The following is a 16,134-nucleotide window of genomic DNA, read 5'->3' on the forward strand; positions in this document are numbered from 1 at the left end:
ACAGCCTGGGGTGTTCTGTGGGGAGATTACATGTTTGATCACCGTACTGAAATATGAAAATGGATGGAAATTTTAATTTCCTAATAATTTAACTGATCTTGGTGTTTTCTTCTTTGGAGAGTTTCTTTCATTTTGTTCTAATCACAGTTTAAACAAAGTTTGAAAAAATGTTGACCTTTTTTGTAATGGAGCAATCCACAAAAGTGTTTGGACCAGCTTCAGTACATCTGCTCATTTCTTTTCATTGTACTCATTATGTGGTTAGTTGAACCTTGGATCCTTGGATATTCTAGAAACATTCAGCCATTTAAGGAATAATCAACACAGAAATCCAAAAGCAGCAGCCAAACAACCCTCGAAACACTTTCTTCAGCATCTTTACTTGTGTCGTTTTGGAGTGACGTGACCAAAAAACACAGCAAGTAATGCCGCTGTTACACCGCATTGTGGGGGTGTATTTTGTTGTGTAACCAGACGCCTTCTTCTTCCTTTTTCTTGGAGCTTTAAGGGAAGGGATGGAGATGTAAACCACAGGAGGGGGGGTAGAAGGTGGCGTATAAAACCTAAAGTAGAGAAGAAAATACCCCAGAACCTTTGTTGGGTTAAGGATCGCAGGAGGAACAGAGGGAAGGAAGAGAGTAACCTGCTGTACCTGAACTGGTGCTTTTTGCAGAGGTGAAGACATGCTGTGGTTTCTGGGGCTGACCTGTGTGCTCTGCATAGGAGGGAGCGCTGTTGCAGGACAGAGAGGTGAGAAATACGTTTGATATCGGAAGATTAAAGAGCATTAGCAGTAAATATGAGTAAAGGGTAAAGTTTCAGAGTTTTAATTTGAAAGAAACACAAACAATATATGACGACTGATGTGGAGACGCAGCAGAGAAAGAAGGCATAATTTAAAACATTAGAAAATATAAACTGATTTATCCATCTGGGGAAGATGTTACAGCTTTTGGTAGTTTCTGGCGACAGGTTAGTGTTTTCTTAAGTAATTAATCTGATAAATGAAATGTTATTAATGGAAACTGCTATGCAGAACAAGAGAAAGGGGTGTTACATAAGACAAATGACAAAAAGCTGCAAATGAAATGAATTCAAAGCCAGATTTTATTAATTATTTCAATATGATTTTTTAAATTAATTATTATATTTATTTTTAGGGGAGGTAGAGCTTTTTGTTATGAAAAATTAGAAAAATAGTCGGGCAGGAACACAAATTGACTTAAAGGAGCTCAAAGCTCACGAGGGCTGGAAAGTTCTGCGCACACAACAAGGGAAAACAATCATAGTGAGATTCCTGTCGTCCAGGACTCAGCCTCCTTTCCATTAGCAGAGACAGTGATTTATGTCGAGTATCTCTTCTCTCTGCTGTGGAATTCATTCGGTAAACACAGTTGCCGCTAACGACAAGAACACATTTCCTGCTCTACACGCTCAGGAGATTTCTGCTTTTGGTGCCCGGTACATGCGGCTGAACTGACCTGCAAATGGTATTTTTAAAACAACAATAAACGTATGGATACAGTGTGTCGTCGCCTGCATTATTATTCAGACTTATTATCAGGTCTTTCTGTCTTTTAGCCGCACTTTAATGTTTTGCTTCACTCTCACGGCTCTCATCGTGTTATTTATGGCCCCAGCAGGAGGTTGTTTTGAGAGGAAAGCCTCCAAAAAACACATTATAGAATTTGTTCAAGACAGATGCTGTTAGTAGATGAATGTTGTGAAGAATCTCAAAAGCTGGATATATGAAGAATCAACTGCTGATCAAAGGTTTGAAAGATCAAATTTAACTAAAAGTTATAAACTGAATTGCTTTCACTGAGTGAAAGTATTTGATCCCCAAGCAAGCAGGGTGTCCAACTCCAGGGCTCAAGGGCCGGTGTCCTGCACGTTTTTTGTGTCCTTAATCCAACACAGCTGATTTTAATGGCTAAATTACCTCCTCAACATGTCTTGAAGTTCTCCAGAGACCTGCTAACTAATCATTTGATTCAGGTGTGTTGACCCAGGGTGAGATCTAAAACCTGCAGGACACTGGCCGTTGAGGCCTGGAGTTGGACACCCATGACTTAATACTTAGTGGAGAAACACCTGCTGGTAACCACAGCTTTCAGATGTTTCTTGCAGTTGGTCACCAGGGTTGCAGGAGCGATTGTGGCCCACTCTTCTTTACAAAAACTCTCTAAATCCTTTAGGTTCCTTGACTTTCTGTAGGACTGAGATCTCTAGTCCTTCATGTCCTTAATCTACTTTTTCTTTAGCCCCCCCCTTTGTTGCCTTGGCACTGTGTTTTAGATCACTGGCATGATGGAAGATCCATTCACAAACTCTCTTCAGTGTTCCCAGAAAGTTGATTCTGTTCATGTGGATATATGGTTACCTGGATTACTAAGCATGCATTAAGACATCTTCAGTGAGTTTCTCATCCCGGATTCTATGCTTCATGGCCCCACCCATTGTCCCCTCAATGCGCTGAAGTCATCCTGGACTCCCAGCAGACAAACAGCCTCAAAGCGTAATGTTTCCACCTCCACGCTGGACTGTGGGAATGCTGTTCTTTCTCCAAATACAGCGGGTCAAGTTGAGCACAGCACTTTCTCCCAAGCCTCCTCTGAATCGTTTAGATGTTCACTGATGTAGATGTTAAGACAGGCCTGTACATGTGTCTTTCTGAGCTGGGGGAACATGGAGGCTTTGCAAGTTTCAGCCGATCATGGTGTGGTGTATCATCAATGATGTTCGTAGTGTCTGTGGTCCAAGCTTCTCTTGTGTAGTTTTGAGCTGATATGACACCTTTATCATGATCACTGTCAGTCCATGAGGTAGAATCATGCATGGATGCATTAAGGGCAAGTAATAGCCATTTTATATTTCTTCCATTTCCAAATGATCCCACCAACAGTTAGCGCCTTCTCAACAAGCTTCCTGCTGATGGAGTTGTAGCTCCTTCCAGCCTTGTGCAGATCTACAATCTTGTCCCTGATATTCCGTCTTTCTCCAATAAATGAAAAATTATAGACTGTTTTTTTGTGAGGGAGTAAATTTACAAATTCAGCTGAGGATTAGATAATTATTTCCCCCACTGTGAAATTTTGTTAACTAGGCTTTGTGAAAAAGTGAGATCAAGTCACTATATGTATCCTCTAAGAGACTATCAATATTATCAATACTGCTTTGGCTTCATCTTATTGCCTCTGAATGAATCAGATTACAGGTTCTTAATTAGGTTTTTAATTAGAGAACAGAAGTTCAATATAAGTATAATAAATATTATATATATATACACATACATATATATACCACTGAGTTTCAGTTTGATAGACATATTAGACTTTAATATAACTATTCCACAAACATAAAAGTAATTCAGAAACCTATAACTTCTTATTCCTGCAGTTAAAGTCCTGTGATTATATCTATAAATTAAGCTTCCCACTCGATAGTTGATTTGTAGTTAAATGAAGGCAATTTGCACCAAAACTACAGATCATACTGAAACCAAGCATCCCAGGATACCCATAAGATTAATTCCAGAAAGCATGTGAGCAGGAAAAATGTCCCATATCTTCCGGATAATCTTGTGTCATTCTATTTCTCGGAATATTTTTTTTTTTTTTGACTTCTGACTCCAGTTAATGTGTGGGCTGTGGATTCGAATGAGTCCTGTGGTGGTGGAGGAATGCCAGGCATTAGACTTTGGCATTAAACATGCAGTGGATCATGTTGTACAGGACCCTCCACACACATATCAAAACACTGCTCCCTAGCTAGCTGCCAGTTCATCCAACAAAACAATTCCACAGAAAAAGTGAAGCAGTGCAGCAAGAAACCAAACCTGCTCCGTGTAGTTATAACTTGAGTTCTTGTTTTTACTGCAAAGTTCTTATTAACTGTTTCTTCGAATTTGTTCTGTATATAAAATTACATTGTCTAAACTTTTATGTTTTCATTAATTTTAAAGGTTTTCTGCTTGTATTTGTTCGTGATTATTTATTCTTATTTTTTCCTTTTGTTTTTAGTTTCAGAGAATCAGGTTGTACATTTAAGGTCACACTTTTTTTTCCTAGATCATGCTCCGAATGATCAAAAATCAAATTTTTATTTAAATACAATACTTCAGTAGGTAAATTTTAACACTAGTTATTTCTAGCTAACTGATCTGACTAAAGGTTAGACGAGAGAAAAATGGGTAATTGAAAACAAATTATTCCTGTGAATAGGTAAAACAGGAGAAACTTTGAAGCACTGTAGACAATGTTGGGCAAGTTACTTTGAAAAAGTAATTAGTTATAGTTACTAGTTACTTCCTCAAATTACTAGGAAAAGTAACTATCTAAAATAAGACAAAAACATAAAATCTGAGTAGAAAAGTTATATTTTTTACTGTAACAACCACAAACATGTTTAATGAATTATTTTCATAACTTCAAATGCAAATATAAATTATAAATTTTAAAAACCTTGCATGGGGAATATAAAAGATTTCCTTTACTAATTGGTTTGTTCTCTCTTCAAACCCAGATGGAGAAATTATCAGTCAGATTAAAATGACTAATCTCGTCTTGGGTGAGATTAAAGAGCTTTTGAAGCAGCAGGTAATGCTCTGTCATAAAAATATATTTAACTACCTTTACTTGCATTTGATAACAGTTTGACTCAGGGTGCTGAGGAAATGCAAAAAGGTATTTAATCTGTTGGTTGTACTTTCCAGATTAAGGAGATTGTATTCTTAAAGAACACAGTGATGGAGTGTGAAGCCTGTGGTGAGTTCACAAGCTCGCTTATCAATGATGGAATTATGTTTATGTCTGAGAATACACACATTATTACATCATTATTGAAATTTAATTATCTTTATCGAAATTGAGCCATTATCCATAATTTTCCACAACTATGAATATTATGATTATGTAGTCCATTAGAAGAAATGGGAGAGAGATTTGAAGACAAAAGGAAACAACTAATAATTTGCTTTGATGTAATCTTTTCTCAGCAATGGGGGGTATGCAACCTCAACCCACCTGTGTGCCCAACTCCTGCCACCCTGGGGTGAGCTTTGTGGAAACACCAGAGGGTGTAAAATGTGGACCCTGTCCTCACGGCATGGAAGGAAACGGTACCCACTGCACTGACGTGGATGAGGTACGAGCAGAGATTTGATAAACTGTTGCTGACAGTACAGTGTTACAGGTATAACCATTGTAAGGTCAGAAAACTCTCTGCCTGACTTCGTCAACTAGAAGGAGACGAAATGGCTAAAATTTAGACTTTACTAGAAACCCAGTAAAGGGCTCATCTAAATGAATGCAGGTCCTCATCCTAAAAACATCCTGACGTGTGTGTGTCTCCTTATTACGAACAGTGCACTGTGAAACCGTGCCACATGGGTGTTCGCTGCATCAACACATCCCCAGGTTTCCGCTGCGGCTCCTGCCCCGCTGGATACACTGGCCCGCAGGTCCAGGGCGTCGGTCTTGCCTACGCCACTGCCAACAAACAGGTCGGCACCATGCAGCAGTTTATGGTTCCATTCAACATGAGATCAATTTGGACTTTACGTGGCCGCCCAAAACAAACTTCCTTCTCTCTCCGACTTATTTTTCTTTTTGCCTCCTTTTTCAGTCTTAATGGTAAAGACCATTCAAGTGACTTTGCATTTGTCTTTAAATCTCTGTCCTTTTTAAGGTATGCAGAGATATTAATGAGTGTGATGGTCCCAACAATGGAGGCTGCGTGGCGAACTCCGTGTGTCTGAACACCCCCGTAAGTATGAACAAAGTGAATTTCCATGAAATTGCTGATTAGATCTAAGCCTCAGTTAGAGTCATTCTTTGTGTTGGCTGAATATTTTATTTATTTTCATCCTTAATCACTTTTGGCCGTAGTAGCAGCAGTCCTACCTTACAGCTGATACAGTATTGGAAACACAATCCTCTGGGTTAACTGCATGTAACTGTGTCCAAGACGAATTGCAACAGAATGTTTTTGAGCAGTCTCTTAATGGTTTAAACTTTATTCCTAAAATGGTAATTTAAATAGAAACAATTTCCATCCATCTATTTTCTTAACTGCCTACTCAGTTCACGGTTGCAGGGGTGCTGGAGCCTAGAAACAGGGTACAGCTTTGGCAGGTCACCAGGACTAATTTGTGGTTGTGCATGTGCTTCAGCTTGAACGGAGAGCGGAGAGGGGTTTTTACTCACTGCAAACATCCTTCTAAAATTCCCAATGCACATCGCAGGATAGTGATAGCTGATAATTGGTCCCATGGAGAAGGTGTACACTCCACATAGAAAGGCCCTAACCTGTCATTAGTGGATATGCATCAAACTCCAGTCTAGGGTTATCAGTTAGGGTTAAAGATTGCATAGTGAAGCCCACGGTGAACTCAGTGTTTTGTATAAATGCAGTATATCCCATGCCAAATGTATGTGTAATCTTAGGACCAATATTTCTCCTTCGTTTGCTGTCTGAAGCACTGTGTTTTAAGTTCCATGTTAACACTACCAATGTGGGCACCTGTGACTTGGTGGGATGGTTCTATCAGGGCTCTTTCAGATGTGGTCCCTGTAAGACAGGCTACACTGGGGATCAGCAACAAGGCTGTAAGCCTGAGAGAGCCTGTGGCAATGGCCAACCCAACCCCTGCCACGCCAGCGCAGAGTGCATCGTCCACCGAGAGGGGACCATCGAGTGCCAGGTGAGCAAATAAAACTTTTATGTTTTAGCTCCTTGGATTTAGCTTTGATGGGTTATCAAAGCTATTACAACATTCCTTCCTCATCATGTTATAACAATAATAGCAGCTATTGGGAAAAAGCTGTTTGAGCACTTATGCTCATGTTGTGCAGACCACAAAACAGAGCCAATAAAAGCATTATGTACAGCTTCTAAAACATTTTCCATCCTTATAGTGTGGAGTCGGATGGGCTGGCAATGGCTATGTGTGTGGTCCTGACACCGACATCGATGGTTTCCCAGATGAAAAACTGGACTGTCCTGATAGTAACTGCAACAAGGTAAATCTCCTTCATATCTAAGAGAACTCTTTGAAAGTTACCCATATTAAAACAGTTTATTTAGCTGTGAAGAAGATCAAAGATCTTATAAAAATGTGACATAAAAGAAGATGTTGTCATACTTTAAATTCAAACCTCAATCCCAGATCAAAGAAGCTCTTTATCACTTTATACAAAACAAAAGTATTAATTAAAACTTACCCATCTGCTTATGTTTCTTCCAGGATAACTGTCTCACTGTTCCAAACTCTGGTCAAGAAGATGCTGACAGTGATGGAATTGGAGATGCCTGCGATGAAGACGCAGATGGGGATGGGATCTTAAATACACAGGTTCATACACAAAGGATACTGAGGTTGAAAGAAAATATAGTAAAATCATGTAACTTTGCTCTCAGGGACTAAAACATCTTTTTCCCAGGATAACTGTGTGTTGGTGCCCAATGTGGACCAGAGGAACATCGATGAGGATGACTTTGGCGATGCCTGCGACAACTGTCCTGCCGTCAAAAACAATGACCAGAAAGACACAGACGTGGACAAATATGGAGATGAATGCGATGAAGATATCGATGGCGATGGTAAAGACTTTGTGCAAATAGATTTTAAATCTATATTAATTACAAGACCTATTTACTCTGGCTGTTAATTAGAAACACTGACATGTATTGATATGCCTTTAATTTGAGATGTGATTTGAATGTGAATTTGATACATGAGATTTTTACAACCTATCAACTGGAATCATTTTCATGTTATGACTATGAGTGTGTGTGTGTGTATGCACATGCACTTGTTTAACCATCTTAGTGAGAACCATTTTGAACTTTAGACAGTTAGATTGGTGACATTTTGGAAAATAAGGACCTGTGGGCCACACACACTCCTGTAAAGGCCTGGTTGAGATTTGCTTTAGGTTTAAAATTAGAATGAGGTTTTAATTTATGGTTATGCACGTAGATGGGATGGTTAAGATTACGATAATGGGTCAGACAAAGATTTTGTATTTATTTATTTATTGGGTCTGTCATAGTCAAATGTGTGGAAATGTCTTCGTGTTGGTAGGTGGATTTGGTTTCCTTTAAACATACTTTATCAGCATGGTGGTGCTACAGGTGTGTAGTTGAGAATGAGTATGGTCTGACCAACCAGACTGAGTAATCGTGAGCATTAGAGATGCCAGCAGGGTCAACGAATTAATCCACAAGGCTGGAACCATCACTGGCCAGAATCTGGAGACATCTGAGTCAAGAGGACAGTGAACAAACTGCTGTCCATCACTGACAACACATTAAAGCTATGTGCCTGTCTTCGGGTTACTATAATATTTTCTAACATTCCCAATGTTAACCCCAGGAATTCCCAATCACCTTGACAACTGCAAAAGGGTCCCAAATGCTGACCAGAAAGATCGAGACGGTGACAAAGTGGGAGATGCCTGCGACAGTTGTCCCTATGATCCCAACCCTGACCAGGTGAGAAATGTCTTCACACGTTACATCAATATCTTGCAAAAAGGCACGAGAAGTTAAGCAGTTAATCTTAAGTAGAAAATCTTTCTTTTAATGGCCTCTAGTGGTTTAACTTTTTAGTCTGCAACAGTAATTTGGTATAGCGTGTACTCCAGGATGTAGCATCACACTCATGGTGCATTATTCAGTCCACATTGTCTTTCCTAGCTGGGATTATCATTGCCATTGTCTGCTTGTTATTCTTTGGAAAATTTCATATCTGAAATTCGACTCAACTTATGTTTCTCAGATGGATGCGGACAATGATTTGATTGGCGACCCCTGTGACACTAACAAGGACAGGTATTGTGTGAGCTCATCAGTCAAGTCACTTGTATTTATCTGGATCTGTTTTCATTCTCCAAGTCAAATTTCCACCTGCTATAACATCTGTCTCTTGTCCAGTGATGGCGATGGTCACCAAGACTCTCGGGACAACTGCCCAGCTGTCATCAACAGCTCTCAGTTGGATACTGACAAAGATGGAAAGGGAGACGAGTGTGATGATGACGATGACAACGATGGGATCCCAGACCTGCTGCCACCTGGTCCTGATAACTGCCGTCTGATCCCCAACCCTCTACAGGAGGACTCTGACGGTGTGGGACACTGTTGACATATTAAAATAAAAGTTTGTGCTTTACTTACGCCTAATATCTACCTATCCTCCCAGGTGACGGCGTGGGTAATGTATGTGAGAAGGATTTCGACAACGACACCATAATTGACCCAATAGACGTCTGTCCAGAAAACGCAGAGGTCACCCTCACTGACTTCAGGGAGTACCAGACAGTCGTTTTAGATCCAGAAGGAGACGCACAAATCGATCCTAACTGGGTGGTGCTGAACCAGGTCAAGCGATTATGGCTTCTTTGATTTTTGCTGTTCTATTTTTTTGCCAGAATAACATGTCATGAAATAACATTTCTCTACAATCCACTGTTCTGTTTGTACAGGGAAGAGAGATCGTCCAGACTATGAACAGCGATCCTGGATTGGCTGTTGGTAAAAAACTGTTTGACATTTCAAGAAAATATAAAATATAAATATTAAACTGCCATCTGAAATGACCGAAAATGGCATGGATTTGTTTAAAGGAAACCAAATTCACCTACTATTAGGCCCCTGGCTGTTGCTTTAATTTACTGCACATAGAGCTATACGTCTATGCTACATTTTAAAAACAAAATCTGATGTGAAATAATTTGTCCTGCAGGTTACACAGCTTTCAGCGGAGTAGATTTTGAAGGAACATTTCATGTTAATACGGTAACGGACGACGACTATGCAGGTTTTATATTTGCGTACCAGGACAGCTCCAGCTTCTACGTGGTGATGTGGAAGCAGGTGGAGCAGATCTACTGGCAGGCAAACCCATTCAGAGCCGTGGCAGAACCAGGAATCCAACTGAAGGTATGTCACTGCCGTACTGTTTGCAAGAAATTCCAGCTCCACTTCAGGATAACGGATTAGTCGTAAAGAGACTTTGAGCTGTAACTAGTAGTTGTATTAATATTTAATCCATGGTTTAAATGCTTTATAGGGTCAAGGTTTTGCAGCACAGTCCATTTGAAGAAGTGTCCATAATGAAATAATGAGCTAAAAGACGATTATTTTCACTGCCTTGTGGCTTACAACCAACCAGTTAAACCTTAAAAACAATTTTAGTTGCCATGGTCAGAAAATGGTAGTAAATTTGTTGATAATCTGTAGATTTAGTAGAGGCATACAAACAGCCTCTTCTTTGGCTCTCGGAGGAGCCGGACACACTTTTTCTCCTCTCCCTTATCTTCCCTGCTTATGTCCTTGTCTAGTCTCGTTTTTTTTTTTGTATTTTTGTATTTTCCCTGGAACATTCTCTCACAGTCTGTTCTCTAAAACCTAAAAGAGGAATTATGGATTGGATCAACTGGTACCTAAATGCAATTGACACCCCTTTCTCAACGAGAAGTTTGGGCTTGGGTGAGCCTGAGTGCTGAAGATATCGACCTATTCGGAACCATGGTAACAGGGTTCTGGCTGATCAGAGCTGGCTTGGCCCTGACTTATCGAAGAATTAAGGAAGTGGAACCGGCTGTTCAAACCCCCACAAGGCTGCCCGCTGGGATTGGAACGATGGGAGAGGCGTGAGTTTCTCAAAATGGGCTCATTGAGTCAGCACGGATAAGATCTTGGAGAGGCTACGGGTGCTGTGAATACTCAGAATAAGATCTCTGACTGCAGACTGGATACATCTCGGAAGGGCTAACCCGGAATAACATCTCTGGGCGCAAAATTGGATGACATCTCGGGGAGACACACTGCCGTGAGTTCTCAGAAATCGGCTCCTTGAGCACAAGAAATGACAACACAGAACGCAAGTATGGCGAAGCTCGCGGCTCTCCAACGGGAGATTGAGAGACCAGTGTTGGACTGTAGAACTGCTTTGAAATTCATATGAGCTGTTCGCACTAAAGTAAAAAATACCATCACTTATGCGGATACCCTCTTGGCGCCAGCTGCAAGGCCGGAGCTGAACAAAACACCCTGATAACGACTGTGTTTAGTCTGTTTCTTCCCATTCCATGCAAGGCCACCAGGGTTGGCTGGAAGACTGTTTACTTAGCCTAGCAGGGCGAAGGACACTGTCTCAGCTGAACTATGGACACGCACACACATACATATACTGATAAGCACTCACCGACACATCACCCTCCCTACCCCGGATCCAACGCCACCTCCAACGCTTACCTCCCCTCTGATGTGGACATCGGGTCAGTTGGAGGCGCAGTCAAAAGATTGCAGCGGTCCCAGATCAGATGTACACACTGGAACTCTTTCCCATGTTGCTTGTCTGTGTTTATTGTGCTATGGTGTGTTGATTGATATCTGTGCATCTTTTTGTGTTACACATTTCGATGTTTTTTCCTCGCTACCTAGCCTGACCTGTCTCCCCAATGTGATGTTTGTGTATTGTATGTACGGTCGGCAAGGTCTGTCATCTCGGTTGTGGGCAAAAGACCTGCAACTGACAAATAAAGGCTATCTCTCTCTCTCTCTCTCTCTCTCATATGAGTTGTGAAATAATCTATAATAAAAAAACAAAAACAAAACGTGATCGCAAACACGTTATCCCTTTTTTTAACTCTTCTTAAGGCAGTGAAATCAAACACAGGTCCAGGTGAAAACTTGCGGAACGCTTTGTGGCACACGGGCGACACCACCGATCAGGTGAAGCTCCTGTGGAAAGACGCTCGCAATGTTGGCTGGAAAGATAAGACCTCGTACCGCTGGTTCCTCCAGCACCGGCCTGCTGACGGCTACATCAGGTACCGTGACACACAATTAACGCTGATGTTTTGTAGGAGCCACAGGCTGGAAAATAACATTCATCTTATGATAGAGAGTGTGTGTGTATATTTGTTTAATCATCTTAGTGAGGACCAGTTCGAGCATTGGACCATTAGATTGGGGACATTTTGAAAAACTGAGGACCTTGAGATTTTCTTTAGGTTTAACATTAGAATAAGGTTTTAATTTATGGTTATGCATATAGATGGGATGGTTAAGAGTACGATAAGGGGCTAGACAAAGGTTTTGTATTTATCTATTGGGTGCGTCATAGTCAAATATGTGGAAATGTCTCTGTGCCTGTGAAAATACTTTCTCAGCATGAAAGTGTCACAGGTGTGCGTGTGTGTGAACTGGGTGAGGTCTGATCAACAAAACTGAGTAATCATGAGTATCAGTGCCAGGGATGCCAGCAGGATCAACAAATTAATCCCTAATGCTGGAACCATCACTGGCCAGAACCTGGAGACATCTGAGCCAATGAGGGACAAGAGGTCACTGAACAAACAGCTGTCTTGCCCAAGGATACAACGACCGAGACTGTCCGAGCCGGGGCTTGGACCGTCAACCTTCCGGTTACAAGACAAACTGCCAACTCTTTGAGCGACGATCGCCCGGCTTATGTAGCTGGGATGGTTACGGTTATTATAAGGGGCTTTCCAAAGATATCCATGCAAACTCGTGTGTATTTATGTACGTGTGTCATAGTCAAATGTGTGGAAACATCTGTGTGTCTGTGGAAACATTTTCTCAACATGATAGTGCCAGAGGCATGTAGTCGAGAATAGATGAACATGTACAGTGAATACATGCAACCGTTTTATAAATATTTCAATAAAAGTAAAAATTTGATTACATTGGTGGTGCTAGAGAAAATGAATCAGCCATAAAATGTAATTCTGCAAGTGTTATTAACACTTTGTTAATGCAATGTTGGTTGCTGCGCTTTGTTGGTTTGCAGAGTTCGTTTCTACGAGGGCACTCAAATGGTAGCGGACACGGGCGTCATCATAGACGCGACCATGAGAGGAGGCCGACTGGGAGTCTTCTGCTTCTCCCAGGAGAACATTATCTGGGCCAACCTGCGTTATCGCTGCAACGGTGAGTGAAACATTCAGAAGAGTTGAAAGGCTGGACTGCAGCCACAAAGCGTTTTTCATTTATTCAACAATGTTCCTCTGCCAAGGAAAGAACTAGTGCCATTTGTTTCTTTGTCAGCAGGAAATACCGAGCCAAATTTCACAAAGCAATCAAACATAAGCCATTTCAGTTTTAGTGGCTATATTTAGAACACTTTCTTAAATATGAAAAATATTGCTTTTACCTTGCAGAGGATTCGCTCTCCAAGTGCCCTGCTAGCTTTTGAAGCCAGTCATGTCTGATGTTGGATAACTTGGTTATTTGGTGTGTTTTTGTTAACCAGTTATGCACTGACTGGAAGTATGCTATTATTAGCAGAGCCATGAATGCTGCCACAAAATGTGTGATTTTTCAAACTGAATTGTGAACTGGCTTTCCACTGTGTTTCTTCAGACACTCTTCCAGAGGATTTTGATGCCTACAGAGCCCAGCAGGTCCAGCTGGTAGCCTGATGACAACAAACAGGCCCAAAGAGAACGCTTTCCAATGCACAGCTGGATCTCAGAAAGAAGATCATCACGGCGATAAGTTTAATTAAAAATCCAGCAGAAGTGTTGGAAATGTCTCCAGTGAAAATTGATCGATTGTGGTGCAGAGCAACGGTAATATGTGTTCAAAGGGAAGTGGTATAATGTTAGATTAAAAATTATATAACATTTTCCACTTCAGAAAAACCACTTGAAAAGATTGGACTGTCACTAATGAATAAATGTTGTTGTTGTGTGGGAATCTGATGTCTGTGCATACTGAAACCATGGATATCAATGCATCTAATATCCCTGTTTAGATGCATCCACTTGGGGATTATAGCGCTTACCATCTTGTTTTTTTGTTTTTTGTTTTAAACTAGATGTCATTAAGACACTGGACATTCACCATAAGGGATCTGTATATGACAATGTAGTCACTCCCCAAAGCAGGCTATGCTTTTCTCTCAATTTTACTCTAAATGGGTAAATAATTTACAAAATAAAAATTAAATTGTATTAAAGAGAACCTGAAGCTAGCAGCTGAAACAATACATTTATGAGTAAACTGTTTACTGTGGGCATAAATCGAGTGAGCAGTAAGGTCATGTTTCTTATAGACTTCTATACAAATTGGCTAGAAATAATGCAAGTTTAAAGCACTTAAGAATCAGCTCGACTTCTCAGACCGAGAAGTTTTATAGCACAGTCTATAACAGAGAAAGGTAAATTACATTTACTTTAGTAAAATTACGTTGATGATCATTCAATTTAAAATTGGCTTTATAGGTATTATATGTTATTAAACAGGAACAAGCCGAACGTGATTTTAAGTAACAGACTTGACTGTTTGTTTTCAAACTCAACAGCTTTTAGTGGAAATTAACATTCTGAACAAGTCACAAGCATGCACATATCCAAAATAATCTTTTAAATTTGCATTTGGAAATACAGATTACAAAATAGAAACAATAGCAAAGACAATATACAACAGGGTTGAAACATCATGCATGTCCACAGCAACACGCTGTGATGCGACACTGGACAGTTTCTTTTTAATCGGCATATTCTGCAAATCAAGACTATGTGCAGAGAAAAATCTGTCTTCCACATTCAATTTAATTTGACTTTTTTTTTTCTTATAAACAAATGGTCACGTAAAGAGAATCACATGGCAACAAATAAATAACTACAGTTCTGTTACTACGACTTACAGGACAACAGTGATATAATGCTATTCTCACTAGAAGCTTTAAGTGGAACTTAAACTCTGTTTTATTTATTTTTGTTTACACATTTTAATTAACTGTAGAGTCATTTATAAAACCCCATATTATTAAAGGGACATTTGAGTCAAACCTAAAGTCTCTGGGAACAAGCAGCAACTCTTTCCTTGTATTCTGGGACTGAGGGCACACCTTTAATCGCACGCTCCTGTTTGAGCATCACTCATCAAACTTTTTTCAGTTTGTGACAAAAATGCAGTTTGTGCCTTTTTATGGCAAAAAAAGGGAACGGGCTGTGCCGAGAAGTACCTCAAGTAAGTGACGTCTCAGACTAAAATAAGCAAAAGTCTCAAAACTAAACAGTGTATCAGACATAAAAAGACATTTTCAGATGACCTGTGCATCTTATATTTGAAATAAATGGACCCCCAGCTCTCTGCATTTCACCATGTCGTCTCAGGATCGGCCTATTTTGTGAAATTACTTCAAATCTGATCAACAAACCTGACATTTTTAGTCTCTTTTACTAATTTTAAACTAAAGTGTTAGCTGCCTTGCATGAAGTCAAGTCTATTACCAGAGTTCTAATTACTTTTAGATAAAACCACAAAGAAGGCGTTAACACACCTCATCAGCAGTTTCTAAGTAGTGTGAGTTCAGCACGAGCTCCTCTCTAGTACATGTTCTTGTTTTAACTGTTAGGCTTGTGGGTGGATATTTTAGACAGGAAAAAATATGACAAACCAGTAGTTTCGAGTTTTAGCTACTAGAGTAAAGTCAGACTGTGTTGCAGAACTGTTACTGGCAGCATATGTATTTAATGGCTCAGTCACAGTAGAGTAAAAACAGGATGGAACCTCCTTGCGCCTAGAAAAGGAAAATTGGTGGTTGCCCCATGAATGCATTGACTTATTTATTTTCTGTCGGAGACCAACCATAATTAGTTGCACCCGAGGCTGACCGCGCACCACCTCTGCACAGATCGCCTTGTGGGGGGCAATTGGTCTCTAATTTTCAAATGCAGCCAAAACTGCCACCACGGTGCAATCAATCTTAGTCGGTCTGCGGCGATGAGCACAACTCATCTGTGAGTTGCCACAGTGGGCTCGACTCAGCTGGTTTGTATTCTGTTCATATCGCTGAGGTTCTCACTGGACTCTAAATGCCCAATGTGAAGTTTTATATGTAGCCAAGTCTCATTATCACCAACAGACTGCATGTAATAGTCCCTTTGGCCCTATTCAATCGCAAAGTCATACCAGCCTGAAGCCATCTTAACAGCAGTAAGTTCCTGTGAAGATGGCAACGCACTCTGAGTGCTTGCATACCACTTTCAAACCACTGTTTACTCTAGTGTGACTGTGACATATGTAGCTAATTAGTGTTTGAATCAGTGTGTGTGTGTGTGTGTGTGTGTGTGTGTGTGTGTGTGTGTGTGT

General features: G+C 40.4%; 1 protein-coding gene across 1 annotated transcript; it reads left to right on the forward strand.

Moving 5' to 3' along the window:
* Positions 1–433: 433 nt before the first annotated feature.
* On the forward strand, positions 434–16,131 carry comp (cartilage oligomeric matrix protein). Its single transcript, XM_026194076.1, has 19 exons — positions 434–750; positions 4,525–4,598; positions 4,715–4,766; positions 4,997–5,145; positions 5,366–5,503; positions 5,689–5,766; positions 6,551–6,703; positions 6,918–7,022; positions 7,247–7,354; positions 7,443–7,602; positions 8,378–8,496; positions 8,783–8,835; positions 8,938–9,131; positions 9,206–9,384; positions 9,489–9,537; positions 9,749–9,945; positions 11,668–11,840; positions 12,824–12,963; positions 13,396–16,131. The coding sequence occupies exons 1-19, from the start codon at positions 684–686 to the stop codon at positions 13,452–13,454; spliced, it is 2,247 nt and encodes a 748-aa protein (XP_026049861.1). The 5' UTR covers positions 434–683; the 3' UTR covers positions 13,455–16,131.
* Positions 16,132–16,134: the final 3 nt, after the last annotated feature.

The sequence above is a fragment of the Astatotilapia calliptera genome, chromosome 15 (genome assembly GCF_900246225.1).
Source record: "Astatotilapia calliptera chromosome 15, fAstCal1.2, whole genome shotgun sequence".
Taxonomy (NCBI): domain Eukaryota; kingdom Metazoa; phylum Chordata; class Actinopteri; order Cichliformes; family Cichlidae; genus Astatotilapia; species Astatotilapia calliptera.

Coding starts and splice junctions, on each gene's coding strand:
- comp (XM_026194076.1), top strand. CDS start 684: ATGCTGTGGTTTCTGGGGCTGACCTGTGTGCTCTGCATAGGAGGGAGC. Junction 4,767..4,996: donor GATGGAGTGTGAAGCCTGTG/GTGAGTTCACAA, acceptor ATCTTTTCTCAG/CAATGGGGGGTATGCAACCT. Junction 5,504..5,688: donor ACGCCACTGCCAACAAACAG/GTCGGCACCATG, acceptor GTCCTTTTTAAG/GTATGCAGAGATATTAATGA.